General features: G+C 39.0%; 1 protein-coding gene across 1 annotated transcript; it reads right to left on the bottom strand.

Annotated features, from left to right (window-relative positions):
* Positions 1-9,568: 9,568 nt before the first annotated feature.
* LOC146613599 (monocyte chemotactic protein 1B-like) lies at positions 9,569-10,114 on the bottom strand. The gene is made up of 3 exons (XM_085378678.1): positions 10,033-10,114; positions 9,813-9,921; positions 9,569-9,689 (listed from the first exon to the last, which is right to left on the bottom strand). Exons 1-3 carry the CDS (start codon positions 10,097-10,099, stop codon positions 9,569-9,571), a joined length of 297 nt encoding a protein of 98 aa, XP_085234804.1. The 5' UTR covers positions 10,100-10,114.
* Positions 10,115-14,893: the final 4,779 nt, after the last annotated feature.

The following is a 14,893-nucleotide window of genomic DNA, read 5'->3' as shown; positions in this document are numbered from 1 at the left end:
GAGGCAACAGAGCCAACCAGCCTCTTTCTTTAAACTTAACATGTACCAAATATGCCAGAATATATTTAGAAATAATGTCAAAACTGTATTTCAGTGCAATTAATGACTGACTAACAATTACAGGTTACGGACTGTGCTTGGAAAGACAATATGCGCTAATCCCAATGCTGACTGGACAATAAAAGCAATGGAGTGGGTGGACAAGAAGAAAGCACCAACAACATCCACAACAACAACATCCACACCAACAACATCCACAACAACAACATCCAAACCAGCATCCACACCAGAAGCATCCTCACTATCAACATCCACACCAACAACATCCGCACCAACAACATCTACATCAACATCCACAACAACAACATCCGCACCAACAACATCCACACCAGCATCCACACCAGAAGCATCCTCCCTATCAACATCCACACCAACAACATCCACAACAACAACATCCAAACCAGCATCCACACCAGAAGCATCCTCACTATCAACATCCGCACCAACAACATCCGCACCAACAACATCCGCACCAACAACATCCGCAAAAACAACATCCACAACAACAACATCCACACCAACAACATCCACACCAACAACATACAAACCAGCATCCACACCAGAATCATCCTCACTCTCAACATCTGCACCAACAACATCCACATCAGCAACATCCACAACAACAACATCCACACCAACAACATCCACAACAACAACATCCACACCAACAACGTCCACACCAAGAACATACAAACCAGCATCCACACCAGAATCATCCTCACTCTCAACATCTGCACCAACAACATCCACATCAGCAACATCCACAACAACAACATCTACAACAACAACATCCACACCAACAACATCTGCACCAAGAACATCCACAAAAACAACATCCACTAAAACAACATCCACAACAACAACATCCACAACAACAACATCTACAACAACAACATCCACACCAACAACATCCACAACAACAACATCCACACCAACAACATCCACAACAGCATCCGCACCAACAACATCCACACCAACAACATCTACAACAACAACATCCACACCAACAGCATCCGCACCAACAGCATCCGCACCAACAACATCCACACCAACAACATCTACAAAAACAACATCCACAACAACAACATCCACAACAACAACATCCACAACAACAACATCCACAACTAAAACATCTACAACAACAAAATCCTCACTATCAACAACATCCACACCACCAGCATCCGCACCAACAACATCCACAACAACAACATCCACAACAACAACAACATCCACAACAACAACAACATCCACAAAATCAAAAAATATCTCTCTGACGAAGTGCAGAAGAAGGAAAGGACAGAGGAAAAGGCCATGAGAGGGAACAAGAAACGATGTGTTTGAGAAATCACAAAACATTTCAAACTTATCATAGTCGGCAAATGTTGCTCTTTTTTATTGTACTCTTCCTGCTTTATTTCATCAACAGTACCTGATAAAAGTAACATTAATCTCTCTATATATTACCATATATCACCATTCTTTGTTTTCATATTGTTGTCATGTACAAAAATGTATTTTAAAGTTTTCCCACTTTTAACTGCCAATAAAGCACTTTCCAGCAAATATTGTGTTTTTGTCATAATCAGTTAAAACAGGATTTAATTAGAATTATTCATACTCTGGTCGCTGTCGTTGCTCGTACCTTTAACTGCACACTAACCTCTAATGTTTGTCAAATGAGGAAACTCTGCTTTCTGAACCTACTCACTCTTTATTTACTATAATAAAGTGATTTTAATTTAATCCAATCTCTCTCATTTTAAAAACTGACTCGATTACATCATCAGTTTGCCTAGTGATGTAATCATTAGTATCAGTCTGCTAAAACTTCTCAGACTAATGCTTTTCAAATTCAATCACTCACTGATCTTAACTCACTTTCTCACCGTGAAAACTTTCCACGGTTTAAATTACCACGCCACATGCCACCTAAAATGCAGGTCACCTGTGGCTTTCAGATTGAATATAAAGGAAGTGGATTAATCTGTTTCTGTGCATGCACATAGTTACGATTATTTATGAGTTTGTATTTCTGATGCTGTTGTACTTGTTGCATTGTTAACAGTTTAAATATAAATGATGAACTCAGTGGTTTTTTACCCCATTGTGTTGGTAAAATGAGAACGAGCGCAAAGGGGCCTTTTTTTTTTATTAGAATCAACATCAAAACCTGATTGCTCAGAAAGACCACACTAGGAAATACCATGAACGCATGCACTGCGTCTGCCATGTGAGCAAGACTCATTTGATTCGATACTCTGATAAAAGCTCAGGGAGGCACAGAGATTATTTAACAGGCTGTGAAGGTTTGTGCCGACAGCTTTGAGGCTCAGCTTCTGAAGAACAAACCTAAAGCGGAATACTAAAGATGCAGCCCAGCCTGGTTTTAGCCGCTTTTCTCTGTTTCACTACCTGGATGAGCTCAGTCCGTACAAGTGAGTACTGCAAGGAAGAAATAATTTTTCATTTACTTTATAGCTTGACTGTTTTTAACGGATAAAATTAATGCGACTTTTTCTGTGTGTGACATTTTCAGCCCCTATAAGCATACGCAGTTGTTGTGTCGTGTGGTCCAAAACCAGAGTCTCACTTGACCGAATTGTGAATTACTCCATTCAGACTGAAGATACTTGTCGCATCAAAGCAGTACAGTAAGTGTTCAATAAAAAAACCTCACACTGCATTTTAACTTGTATTTTATGAATATAAACACATGTAGCATGAAGGTTCTGGGTTCAAAGCTGTTGGCCAGCTGGGGTCTTTCTAGGTGTTTGCTTCCCCTTTCCAAAGAGATGCTTCATTATTATCTTCAAACTGTATTTGAAAATACATAGATAACAGGCAGTGACACAGAGGTGGGCACAACAGGTTCTTGGTTGTAAACTCCTGGCTGGCACTGTGTTGAGTTTTTTTATATTCCACATTGCTTTGAAAACCATACTTGTTCAATTAAAAATGACTATAAACTTACAGTAAGTGCAGATGTGAGAGGGAATGGATGCCAGTCTCTTTCTGTGTTAACTCTGGGATGATCAGCTGACATCTGACACTGTGCTTTCCATTTAGTCAGCTGGGACAGACTTTAACCTCACTGTCTTCACCGCTTAAAAAAGGAATAGATATAATTTAATAAAGTTTATACACTCCATCCAACTATTTTAAAATAACATTAAAATGACAAATAAATGACCTATAATATAAAAACACATTTTCCTGTGGTGATATCCAGTCATTCTGAGAAGTTTGGTTCTACATGTTTGACTATTCAAATACAGTGTCTGTCTTTGATTTTCACCACTATACCAATTAAATTGGCCAGTTGGGACTTTAGTAGTCATGTCATTCCTAACGATCCAAAAACCTGTCAGCAGTTCTCACTGAAACCTCTTTGTACTGGAGGAAATTCTTTGAAAACATGTTCACAGGAAGGCCTTCGAGTTTCAGAAACCACTCTGTAAAGAGATGCTGCAGGGGAAAATATTTGATAAGCAAATTTACTGTGTACTGAGAATGGAGATGTTCAATACAAGCTAATTGCATGCCACTAGCTGCAACAGAGGTGAAAATATTTTTTTTATTAACTTTTAAAAGCAAGAAGTGAAGCATTTGAGAATCAAGACTCTCTTTTGTAAGAGTGTCCTGGGTCTAGATAGGTGCCAACCACCTATCTAGACCCAGGACCCACAACATGAGAGAACATGCAGGCTTGCTGTGAGGCCTCTAAATCTGTTTGCACCTACCAGTATATACAAATAATGTTAGAAATGTATTACAATGCCATTAATAGCCAACCAAAAATTGCAGGTTACGGACCGTGCTTGGAAAGACAATCTGTGCCAAACCAGACGCTGACTGGACAAGAAAAGCAATTGAGAAGGTGGACAGGGAGAATTCGCAAAAGGGATTCACAAGTGACACGACCCCAACAGGATCCACTCCAGCAACATCCACACCAGCAACATCCACTGCACCCCCAACATCAGAAAAGATCCCTCAAAAGAATGTCACTTTGGGAGAGGACACGCAGGATGGAGGAACAAGGAGCAGTGAAAATGTGTCTGAGAAATCCCCCCCAAATTAAAGCTTACTAAAATCAGTGCCACTCTACTTAGCTTTACCGCTCTTGCTATATTTCATCATTAAAGTTAAAAAAAGGAATACTATAGCTACATAGTATAATATAATATAATATATAAATATATATAAATATAAATGTCAGTTTGTCATGTTTCATTGTCATAAATATGTTTGTTTTAAAAAAAGTATATATTTGAAGCTTTCCCACAATCAATTAAAGTTACTTTTAAGCAAATGTTGCGTTTGTTGTAAAATATGAAAAATGTGGGTGAGGAATGTTCCTGGGAACTCTTGTTCTTACTAAGTCTCACTGTTTTTGTACAAAAATGGAAATAACCAATGTGCAGGAAGGAAGCCAATATAGAAATGCAGCTAAACACTGATAGCAATCTGGAGATGTGCATCATTTACATCATTAGGGCATGGTAAACAGACTTGTGCCAGCTGTCAAACAAACCTTGCACCAATAACCTGTACTAAAAGTTGAGTGATAGTTTCAATGCCAGTCTAGGGGTTAAGGGAAGGTGGTATGTGTGGTTTTGATCTTTATCACTTTGCCTTTGCCAATACCCTCAAAGCAGCTCTACTAAGGAGTCTCTTCACTTTTCTTTTCACTTGTTGCTATAATTTTGCCAGATAATAACATCACCCAACAGTGCAGTGTGCTAACAATTAACAACCAACTAACCAGATGTTAAACCAGCTAGCACGTCTCTGTATCCTCCAACATGCTGCTCAACCAATCAAACGACAACATGCTTAGAGTAGTACCACTCAAAACTATGCTGCTAATCGCTGTCCTAATCACTTAAGCTAACTCAGTTGCCTCACCTTCATAACTGCCAAAGTGCAGTGTAAAACCTAAAATTGTAACTGATATTTCTTTTACTGTAGTTATAGGTAAAGAGGAACATTTTTATTAACTGACCAATGCGTTTCAGCTTGTGGCCTTCATCAGGGTCATGATGGGTCAGGATGGTGAGGAATACCCTGATGACGCATTGGTCAGTTAATAAAGTTGTTCCCTCAGCAACCTTTAAGTGTTGCTGGAGTGCCTGCATTGTTAGTTTCTCATCCTCTCCATGCACCTTGGAAGTAGGTGAAGTTGTTGCTATCCTTTCACTGTAGTTCTAAAATTAATATGCAATGACGTTATATATTTCCATTATGGAGATTGCATGGTAATTTTAAAGAAAACTGGACATCACATGGTCTGGCTTAACAGCTTGTTCTGATATAAAGCTGACTTTCGCCTAAAATAGCAGAGAGGCTCACGTACCGTGTTAGTATCAGGGTGTAAAAGCTGCAGTGTTTTTCCTTTCTATTTTAATGCACAAGTCAGGTTCATGCAAACAGTCTACTTGTTATGGGTGTGCAGAAGAACAGACACATCTCTGACTGATCACCATGATAACTGGTGACATTTGCTACTCACGTACATTCAAAAATTCTAGATAAGCTAATGTTATAGATAGTAATTGCATTTGAGAATTATCAATTTCGCAATCTGTATGGGTTTTTTTCTTTATTTGTGACGCACATAAAATGCCACAAAAACACCTTGTGGTGCACAGAAACCCAAAATACAAGTACATATTATAAGATGTAAATAGGCATTACATTAGTTGTATATTATATGTTAACATGTAACTTTTCCCCCTAATGACTGTTTGTTAATGGAAGACTAGTTTTTTCCATGAGTAAGAACAAAATGAGATAGAAAATTCAGAGTAGGTGTTGTTGCTTTCAGCATGAGCATAAAGGTTTTAAAAGTTTAATTTTGCTGGGGCAATTTTTTTTTAATATAGGTCATATTCCTGCAATATTTTTGCATTTATGTTTCAGGGTCGAGTTTGGTTTTCTCTGAAACTGGGGGCCTGTGATACCACGCTAACCACCACATCCTGAGTACACTTGAGCAGGTGGGATGAGTTTACGCTTACGGGGTCTAATTTAGCAGAAGGCTAATATAGGGGCTATTTCCTCTCTTCTAAGAACATTAGGCATGTTTCAGTAGTCCGTGCAACATGAAATAGCTGACACAGACAAATATGTACAAGGTGTATTTATAGGAATACTTGAATACTTTGTCATACTTTTGCCTTAACAATAGAAAAAAAATACTGTGTGCTAGGTGACAGATGAGAGATGAATGTGGATATAAATAAATGACAGATTTCAGCATCTTTTAACTCACTGTTTTGGTCCTACAGCCTGCGGTTTTGAGTCATTCCTGCATTTGTCATCTACCTCCACAAAGCATGTAATGAGGCATTAAAAAGGATTGAATCAAATCCATTGATAAAAGGTGAAATCTTTGGGGGAATGAATCCTAAATTGATTTCACATTTACAGCAGCATTGATCTGGCCTAAGACTTTAGCACCTAATGTAGGTTAAAAAGCATTTCAGGAAGTTGTTCATAGAGTTGGGGTCAAAAGGCGACTCAGGAATCGTGTCGATGCAAAAATTAACTTTTGACCTGCATTTGTTATTTAAACTGATAAAATAAGTTGGCCGAGGTAAAAGGTAGGACTATTTTCTTCATATAATCTTACGTCTTTTTGCCTGCAATAGTATATATTGCCACATATCCTCTAGTATTCGGCCCTACATATGCATTTTGTGGTAGACCCGCACAGAGGAAAGTGTGACCTCACGTAGTTCTTTTGGCTCCGTGCAACGTGAGTATAATTTGGTCGCTGAGGCATAGGAAGTTATTCATTGTCACCTTCATACTGCACATGCATGCACCCACACAAGCATTTGCAGTTTTATGAAAAAGTGTGAAAAATAATGCAATACAGTACAAAGTAAATAAAACTTCACAGAGATTCTTCTGAAACCTACTGTAAACTGAACCGTGCGCAGTACTTTTGACTCGACGGCACATGAATGTGACAACTGAAAGAAAAGCCTTAGCGCCAGTGTTTTTTTTGCAATGTTTACGCCACACTTTTGTTTAACTACGGTTTAATTTGTAGTTTAGGGTTTTTGCTTAAATATTTAACAGCTCTGTCATGCAAATAGCAACCATGGCGGACCACTAAGGTGGGTTCAGGGCTGGGAAAAACCCATTACTCTTTAGCGCGAGTAAAATGTCTCATCGACCTCAAACGCTCTCAGCCCCTCAGACCTCCCCCAGCTCTAGCACACTGAGACAGAGCTGTACTTTCTCTTTCTACCCACACATAGTAAACGTGGTTTTTAATAGCTTTTTTTTTTTTTTTTAATCACACATCATTGTGTTAGAACACCGGAATGGAGGAAACATGCAAAGTAAAGCCCCTAAAACTTCCACCTGGTCTGCCTGAAGCCCACCACGTCTTAGTAAGGGACATGGAACACGGTGACCACTAAAGAAGCAAAAATGATTAAGCTGTCAATGCAAATGACTCAGCCAAGATCGTGAGAAGATTCAGACTTTTGATCAACAAAAATGTGTCTGTTTTGATGTTTTGCTTGCGGTTTTAATTATGATTTATGAAAGTGGCTTTAGAGACAACATGTACTTATGTCTATTTTTATATGTTTAAATCCCCGTCATTTTGAAAATTACATATTACACTAGTTATCTATGACTGCATATCACAGGATAGTTAAAATATTAGAAACATTAGCTCACTACTACACTAGTTGGCAGGTCATCTGGTCAGTTTGTTGGTCGATATGCCTAAATTGAAAACCATTGGCTGGACAATGCCCACTCTTGCTTTCATATTGAGAAACACACTGAAAACCTTCATTTTTATTTATTTGAATTCTTCCAAAAGAGACACTCATTTAATACATTTACTAAGTCTTTACTCTGAATCCTTCCTGTCTGCAGTCCCTAAACAGTGCAGACTTGAGGATGGACAAGGAGCATTTGGGCCTGTCCATGCTTAGTTGTGTGAATTATGTTTCAATCTGTGTACAGTCATCGTAAAATAGAAAGCACTGCAGTGATCAGTTCTAAAGTTTTCTGTATCAGAACATTTAAAAATTGTCTGGTCCTAAGCAGGCCTTAACTTTAGGTAAATACAGCCTCAGACGAACAACAACACATGACATGTTACACTGTGTCCTTATTCGTTTAACAGAAACTTGGACAACACAAAGTGCATCTCATTATTATGGCTTGCAGAGCCACCCTTGACAGCAATAACTTAAGGTGATCATTTTCTGTACTTCCAGTCTGTCACATCATCCTGGACCACTCTTCTTTACAGTTCAGTGAGGTTTGTGGGTATTCAGTTATGCACAATTATCCCACCACAGTATTTTGGTCAGGTTGAGGTCCGGACCTTCACTAGGCCACTGCAACTCTTTGATTCCTTTCTTCTTTTAGCCATTCCTTGTACATTTGGGCCTATGCTTGGGATCGTTGTACTGATACCTGACCAAATTTCGGCAGAGCTTTAGCTGTCGGACAGATGGTCTCACATTTGACTTGAGAATACTTTGGTTTACACAGGAGTTCATGGTTGACTCAGTGACTGCAAGGTGCCCAGGTGCTGTGGCTGCAAAGCAAGCCCAAACCATCCCCCCTCCTCCCCCTGTACTTGACAGATGGTATGAGGTGTTTCTGTTCATGCGCTGAGTTTGGTTTTTGCCAAACATCCCGTTGCACATCGTGGCCGAACATCTTCACTTTGGTCTTGTGTTGAAGATTGAGTCTTGTGGTTTGCAAAGACTCAACTTCACAAAGCCTCCTTCCGTTAGAATTTATTTAAAACTTCCCCAACCATGTTAACAGTAAAAATTTTATCATCTATTATTCCATCATTGACAATCTATTTAGTAAATGTATGATAAAGCCTACTAAGCCATTGGACATCACACTTACCTTTACTTAAGCAGCATTTTAAATCACGTTTAGAAACCTTCTAGCATGGTTTCTGTCTCTATTTTAGTAAAGGCCTTGAACTATAAATGTTTTAGACCTGGCAGATCTTTTAGATGTGGGATGTATTTTGGATCGCTTCTCCGTTTTAAAACTCTCTAACATCAGTGCTGAGGATGACATTCCTCATCGACTTAGCCATCTTACTAAAGGAACGTTTTGGTTTTATCATATTCTCATGAAGATGAGACATTTAGAAACATCAGATAAAGAGGTGAAGAAATGCTCAAGATATAAGCTTTTCTCGCTGGACGCACCTAGATGCAATAGTAATCTTAAAAAAAAAATACAGTCACCACAATATAGCCATTACAGTGTGACACCTTTTATTACCCAATCTCAATCCATATCATTTCCAATATATGGACATACACAATAACATTATATTTACATATTTACATGCAGAAATCCAATGAAGACATTCAATGTCATATTAACTTCACGAAAGTTAGATAAGGTAGAAAAATAAGCAAATATTCAAGGTCCGTGGCAAAATCTGTAGTTTAAATAGTAATGTCAAATTTGGGTGAACGTAGATTTTGTGTCACTATTTCTTTGCCGTAATATTTCGTTTTTGCCAGTTTTTTCCATCGAGATAGGCCATGCTGTTCTGCGTCCATGTTTTCAAACTGTCCGAGCAGATTCTCCTGCCACTAATTGTGGTGAATCTGTTGAAAATCACAAAGAGAGAAAATTAACAGTCAGCAAGGGAAGAATATACATGAACAATTTGGGCTCAACATTTGAAAAACTTAAAGATACTTTAATATTGGATCATTTTTCTGACTTACACCACTGCAGGTATAGAACACGACGGCGGCTGCTGGATGTAGTAACTCTTCAGCAGGTCTCGATGGATTTGGGTGTTCGAGGTTCTCTGACAACAACTTGAAATCCCACCTTGAAATAAAGATAAAAGATTACAGTGTTATCATCGGCATGATCCAAATCTAACATGAAATCGTGCAAAAACGAACTCGATATTCATCCATAGAAGAATCCATGCATTACCTTGGGCAGCGGCTGTAGATACCATGATAGCGACAAGCAAAAGCGAGATAATTGTAAGTCCCTTCATCGTGTGGCCGTAGCTGAAACAGATTTGACTTTTGCACTGCTCTGCAAGCCCTTTTAAAGACCACCGACACATTCAGCATTCAGTTATTCCGCTTGCAGCAAGGTGTGAAGCACCCACAGATACGCACACGGCTGGAAAGTAGTAGAACAATTTCCTCCCACAATAGCTCACCAGTGTTGCACTTTGTTTCTCCACTCTCATCAACGGTGGTCTGAGGGTGTTAAGGCATTTTCCACTGCAGTTGAATGTGGTCTGTAACGATCATTATAATTTATTTTCATAATGAAAATTATATGGAAAATACCTGTAGCTACAACATGAAGATCTTAGAACACCATCTTAACAACTATGGCAAGTGGATATGATGGGATTCCTCTTTGTTTCTTTTAATTTTTAATTAAAAGAAGTGATTTGTTGACTCCTTCACATAGTTTTATTTCCATCATTAAGTGACAAAGAAGCTGGTGAAATATATAAGTACTTTATTAAACTCAAAAGAATCTGGAAAATGATGTGGAAATAAGGAATTTAATATAACTGCATATGTTATGGTGAATTCCTCTCACTTTCTAGCACGGAAGCTTTCTACTGTTAGGTTTTTGAGGCGAGCGTCTCTCTGTGCGCTCAGTGCCGATGTACTCATTTCTGCAACCACACTGCAGAAATACATTTCCCTGTGTCGGTGTCATGGCATTTAAGAGTATATGTGAGGTTATACTTAAATCGGCACTCGAGCAGTGATGCTGGAAATGTTACATCATCCCACTTTAACCTATATGGTTTAAGGTCATCCATTCTTCTGGAAGAGCATAGGAGGAGTTATATTTAGCTCTGTTGTGTCATGGCTGTTGTGCAGTCATGGTTGGAGAAGATATGAATAAATGTTATGAAGTGGTAACATCACTACAGCAGGTCACAAAATCCCACACCTGGCATCAGGGAGATGTGAGAGCAGTCATTCTTTCACAAAAAGAGAAAGACTTCTTTAATTAAGGTGATACTAACATTAAACTAAAGAGTTAACATCCTCATGGATATATGGAGACTCTGTATATTTACAAGGGTTAAACCTACCAATCATACAGAGTGTTTAAGGAATATAAGGAATTGTTGCATTTTTCCAAGCTATCCATGGGAGGGCGCTGGCACTTGAAGATATCTGTGAGGAGAAGGAAAGAAAACCAGCAGAGGTCAAGATGCAAGGTACCCAAAATATTTGACTGACATTTACGACATATAAAGAGATCTAAATGTTTGCATCCAAATCTAAAATGTTGTGATCTGAATAAATAAATTGTGAATGTTTTTTTATGCTGCTGTTAGCTTACACACTGATAGCCTGTTGAATCATAGCTGTGTTTTCTAATTTAAACATAGTTTAGGTTATAAATAAGAATGAAATAGAAAGATATATAATTTAATGTGCAATTGGAAAATGAATCTTAGCTGGATTTTGTATTCTTTGCTGATAAACAAAGTTGCACAAATCTTTTTTTTTTTTTTTTTTTTTGCTGTTCTGGCCCATTGGTCCCTACTTAACATGCTCCAGTGACCATTTGATGCTTCAGTCTACCCTAAGTCAGAAAGATGGTGGTGCTGTTAGTGTGGCAATGTAAGCAATGTAATATGAACTCGAACTTGTACACCTCTTTGTAACCTAAAGCAGCGGTCCCCAACCTCTGTATTTATCCGTGACACCTTAAAGGCCGGTCCGTGAAAATATTGTCGGACATAAACCGGTCCGTGGCGCAAAAAAGGTTGGGGACTGCTGAACTAAAGAACATTTAACAATGTTGGCGATTACCTGTGCAATGTTAAGAGGGTGTTACTGTACAAGAAAACCTTCCAAAAATCAAATCATGTATAAAAAAGCAAAAATGTTACATTTTTATTGAAGAAAATTGAAATCAAAGCTTTCCTTCTCACATCACTCATGAAGAAACTCCATTAAATACATGTACTAATTAGCATTTTAGAGCCTTTTTAGGTCTGTGTTTGGTGAAAAGGGTTTCTGTCTGATTCTGTGTCAGTGAGGTCAGTGCAGCTGTGCTAGCACACATGAAATACCGCAGGGATTTATTAATGTAGAAAGGAAACCACTGACATACAGCCAGCTCAGGGCAACAAACAGGGTGTCAGTGACTAATTTTCTGCAGAATTTCAAAATGGCAACTAAATGGTATGTTGTTACTCTTTGGACTAAGCTTAGCAACAATATAGCCATCTTAGATGGTCTAAACTTTAGACCATCAAAGATGGTTTGCAATATTTTTACAGATGTTATGATGTGTTGAAGATGCAACAGTATAGAGAAATAACCAAAATGAGGCAAAGCAGATTACATGAACTTTAATTTGTGAAGCTGAGACACTGATGTACACTGCTGACTAAAGACACACACAAACTCAAATCTGTGTAGAAGTGAAAGAAAATTTGAAACAGGAATGCTTTGGCATACTGAGGAACTGTTCACGCCCTACTTTCACATTAACTTCATTCATTCTGTTGTATTAAAAAGCATTACAAAGAGCCAGAAATATGCAAGGCTCTGCTTGAAACAGCTGCTTCCTAATTTATATAAACTCACTGATGTGTTAGATTATTGTCCTGCAGTATGTTGTACATTGCCAAAACACTGTATCATGGTAGAGATCTTTTTCATTGGTGTACATCTCATGATAGCATTGTGTTATGATGTATCTGTTACTGTATGTACTGTCTGATTCCCACTCCTAAATATTACCTATTGCAGTGACAGATCATAAAGCAATTATTTAACAGTTGTTCATAATGTTTAACCCCTTAATGCCTCGTGTATCATATTTGCTACTGTGACACAGGACCCACATACACACAGGTCTGGGTTATGCTTGTAACTGTGCTTTATTGAAAAGCACAGTTACAAGCTTTTCCTCCAGCGGTTTCCGGCACCAGCTTCGGATGCAGCCACTCCGTCACTCCCAGTGAGTGCTCCTTCTCACTGCCAAAGACATAAGACAGGTCTCCCTCATTAAACAGTCCTGTACACCTGTTCCCTCCCCGCCTCCGTGCTGCCCTGTGAGCTCACTGCGCCACCCCTCCTCTGCAGCAGGCCAAAGACCACACCCCCACCACAGTTACATACAGTTTTTAGATCTTTTGAGACTACTACACCATCAGTTTTCCCCCTGGAAAAACCAAAACAAAGAGCACACTACATTTTTAAGGAATAGATTGCAAAAAAATAATAAAATATAGCAAATATGATGCAAATTAAAGCTAAAATATACAAATTAAATATTGAATAACATTGAATTTTCAAAATATTTGGATTTCTGATAGTTATTTCATGAGTCAGGCTTTAAAGAGTTACAGGCAAAAACATTTTTTTTTTCATTTCTAACAATTTAGTGGTACATATGTGTTTCATAATATTTTTTTTTTTTATAATTTAGCCATGTGTGTTTTACTTATTATACTTTAAAGAACACATAGGTATTTGTTTAACTGCTATAACACAAAAAGCACCATGGATACTGGCATTATGCTGGTATGAACGTGGACTCTTTTTTTGAGGGACTTTCCATCAAGATAGGCCATACTCATCTGTGTCCACAGTCTCATGGTGTCAGAGCAGATTCTCCTGCCACACACTGTGGTAAATCTGATACAAAGTACAGACAAAACAATGCGCTACAGCTTCAGCAGCTTCTGTTCTGTCTTGCAAAAAGGAGCAGATACAGGTACGTCTGCTGTGTTGGTGCTCTCCTTTAGTCCTGTTCAGTTCTCCCTGTGTAGTGTCACATATCCTGGTATCAGCTCCATACACTTGAGACTCTGCTGGAAGACAAAGCACACCTTCTTGTGATGGCATACAGTGGGGCAAAAAAGTATTTAGTCAGCCACCGATTGTGCAAGTTCCCCCACCTAAAATGATGACAGAGGTCAGTAATTTGCACCAGAGGTACACTTCAACTGTGAGAGACAGAATGTGAAAAAAAAATCCATGAATCCACATGGTAGGATTTGTAAAGAATTTATTCGTAAATCAGGGTGGAAAATAAGTATTTGGTCAATAACAAAAATACAACTCAATACTTTGTAACATAACCTTTGTTGGCAATAACAGAGGTCAAACGTTTACTATAGGTCTTTACCAGGTTTGCACACACAGTAGCTGGTATTTTGGCCCATTCCTCCATGCAGATCTTCTCGAGAGCAGTGATGTTTTGGGGCTGTCGCCGAGCAACACGGACTTTCAACTCCCGCCACAGATTTTCTATGGGGTTGAGGTCTGGAGACTGGCTAGGCCACTCCAGGACTTTCAAATGCTTCTTACGGAGCCACTCCTTTGTTGCCCGGGCGGTGTGTTTTGGATCATTGTCATGTTGGAAGACCCAGCCTCGTTTCATCTTCAAAGTTCTCACTGATGGAAGGAGGTTTTGGCTCAAAATCTCACGATACATGGCCCCATTCATTCTGTCCTTAACACGGATCAGTCGTCCTGTCCCCTTGGCAGAAAAACAGCCCCATAGCATGATGTTTCCACCCCCATGCTTCACAGTAGGTATGGTGTTCTTGGGATGCAACTCAGTATTCTTCTTCCTCCAAACACGACGAGTTGAGTTTATACCAAAAAGTTCTACTTTGGTTTCATCTGACCACATGACATTCTCCCAATCCTCTGCTGTATCATCCATGTGCTCTCTGGCAAACTTCAGACGGGCCTGGACATGCACTGGCTTCAGCAGCGGAACACGTCTGGCACTGCGGGATTTGATTCCCTGCCGTTGTAGTGTGTTACTGATGGTGACC

Source organism: Diplotaxodon limnothrissa, linkage group LG18 (genome assembly GCF_057381915.1).
Source record: "Diplotaxodon limnothrissa isolate DT_005_m linkage group LG18, D_limnothrissa_male_GT1.1, whole genome shotgun sequence".
Classification (NCBI taxonomy): domain Eukaryota; kingdom Metazoa; phylum Chordata; class Actinopteri; order Cichliformes; family Cichlidae; genus Diplotaxodon; species Diplotaxodon limnothrissa.
Note: the sequence above shows the minus strand (reverse complement) of the source record. Positions and strands in the feature narration are given on the sequence as shown.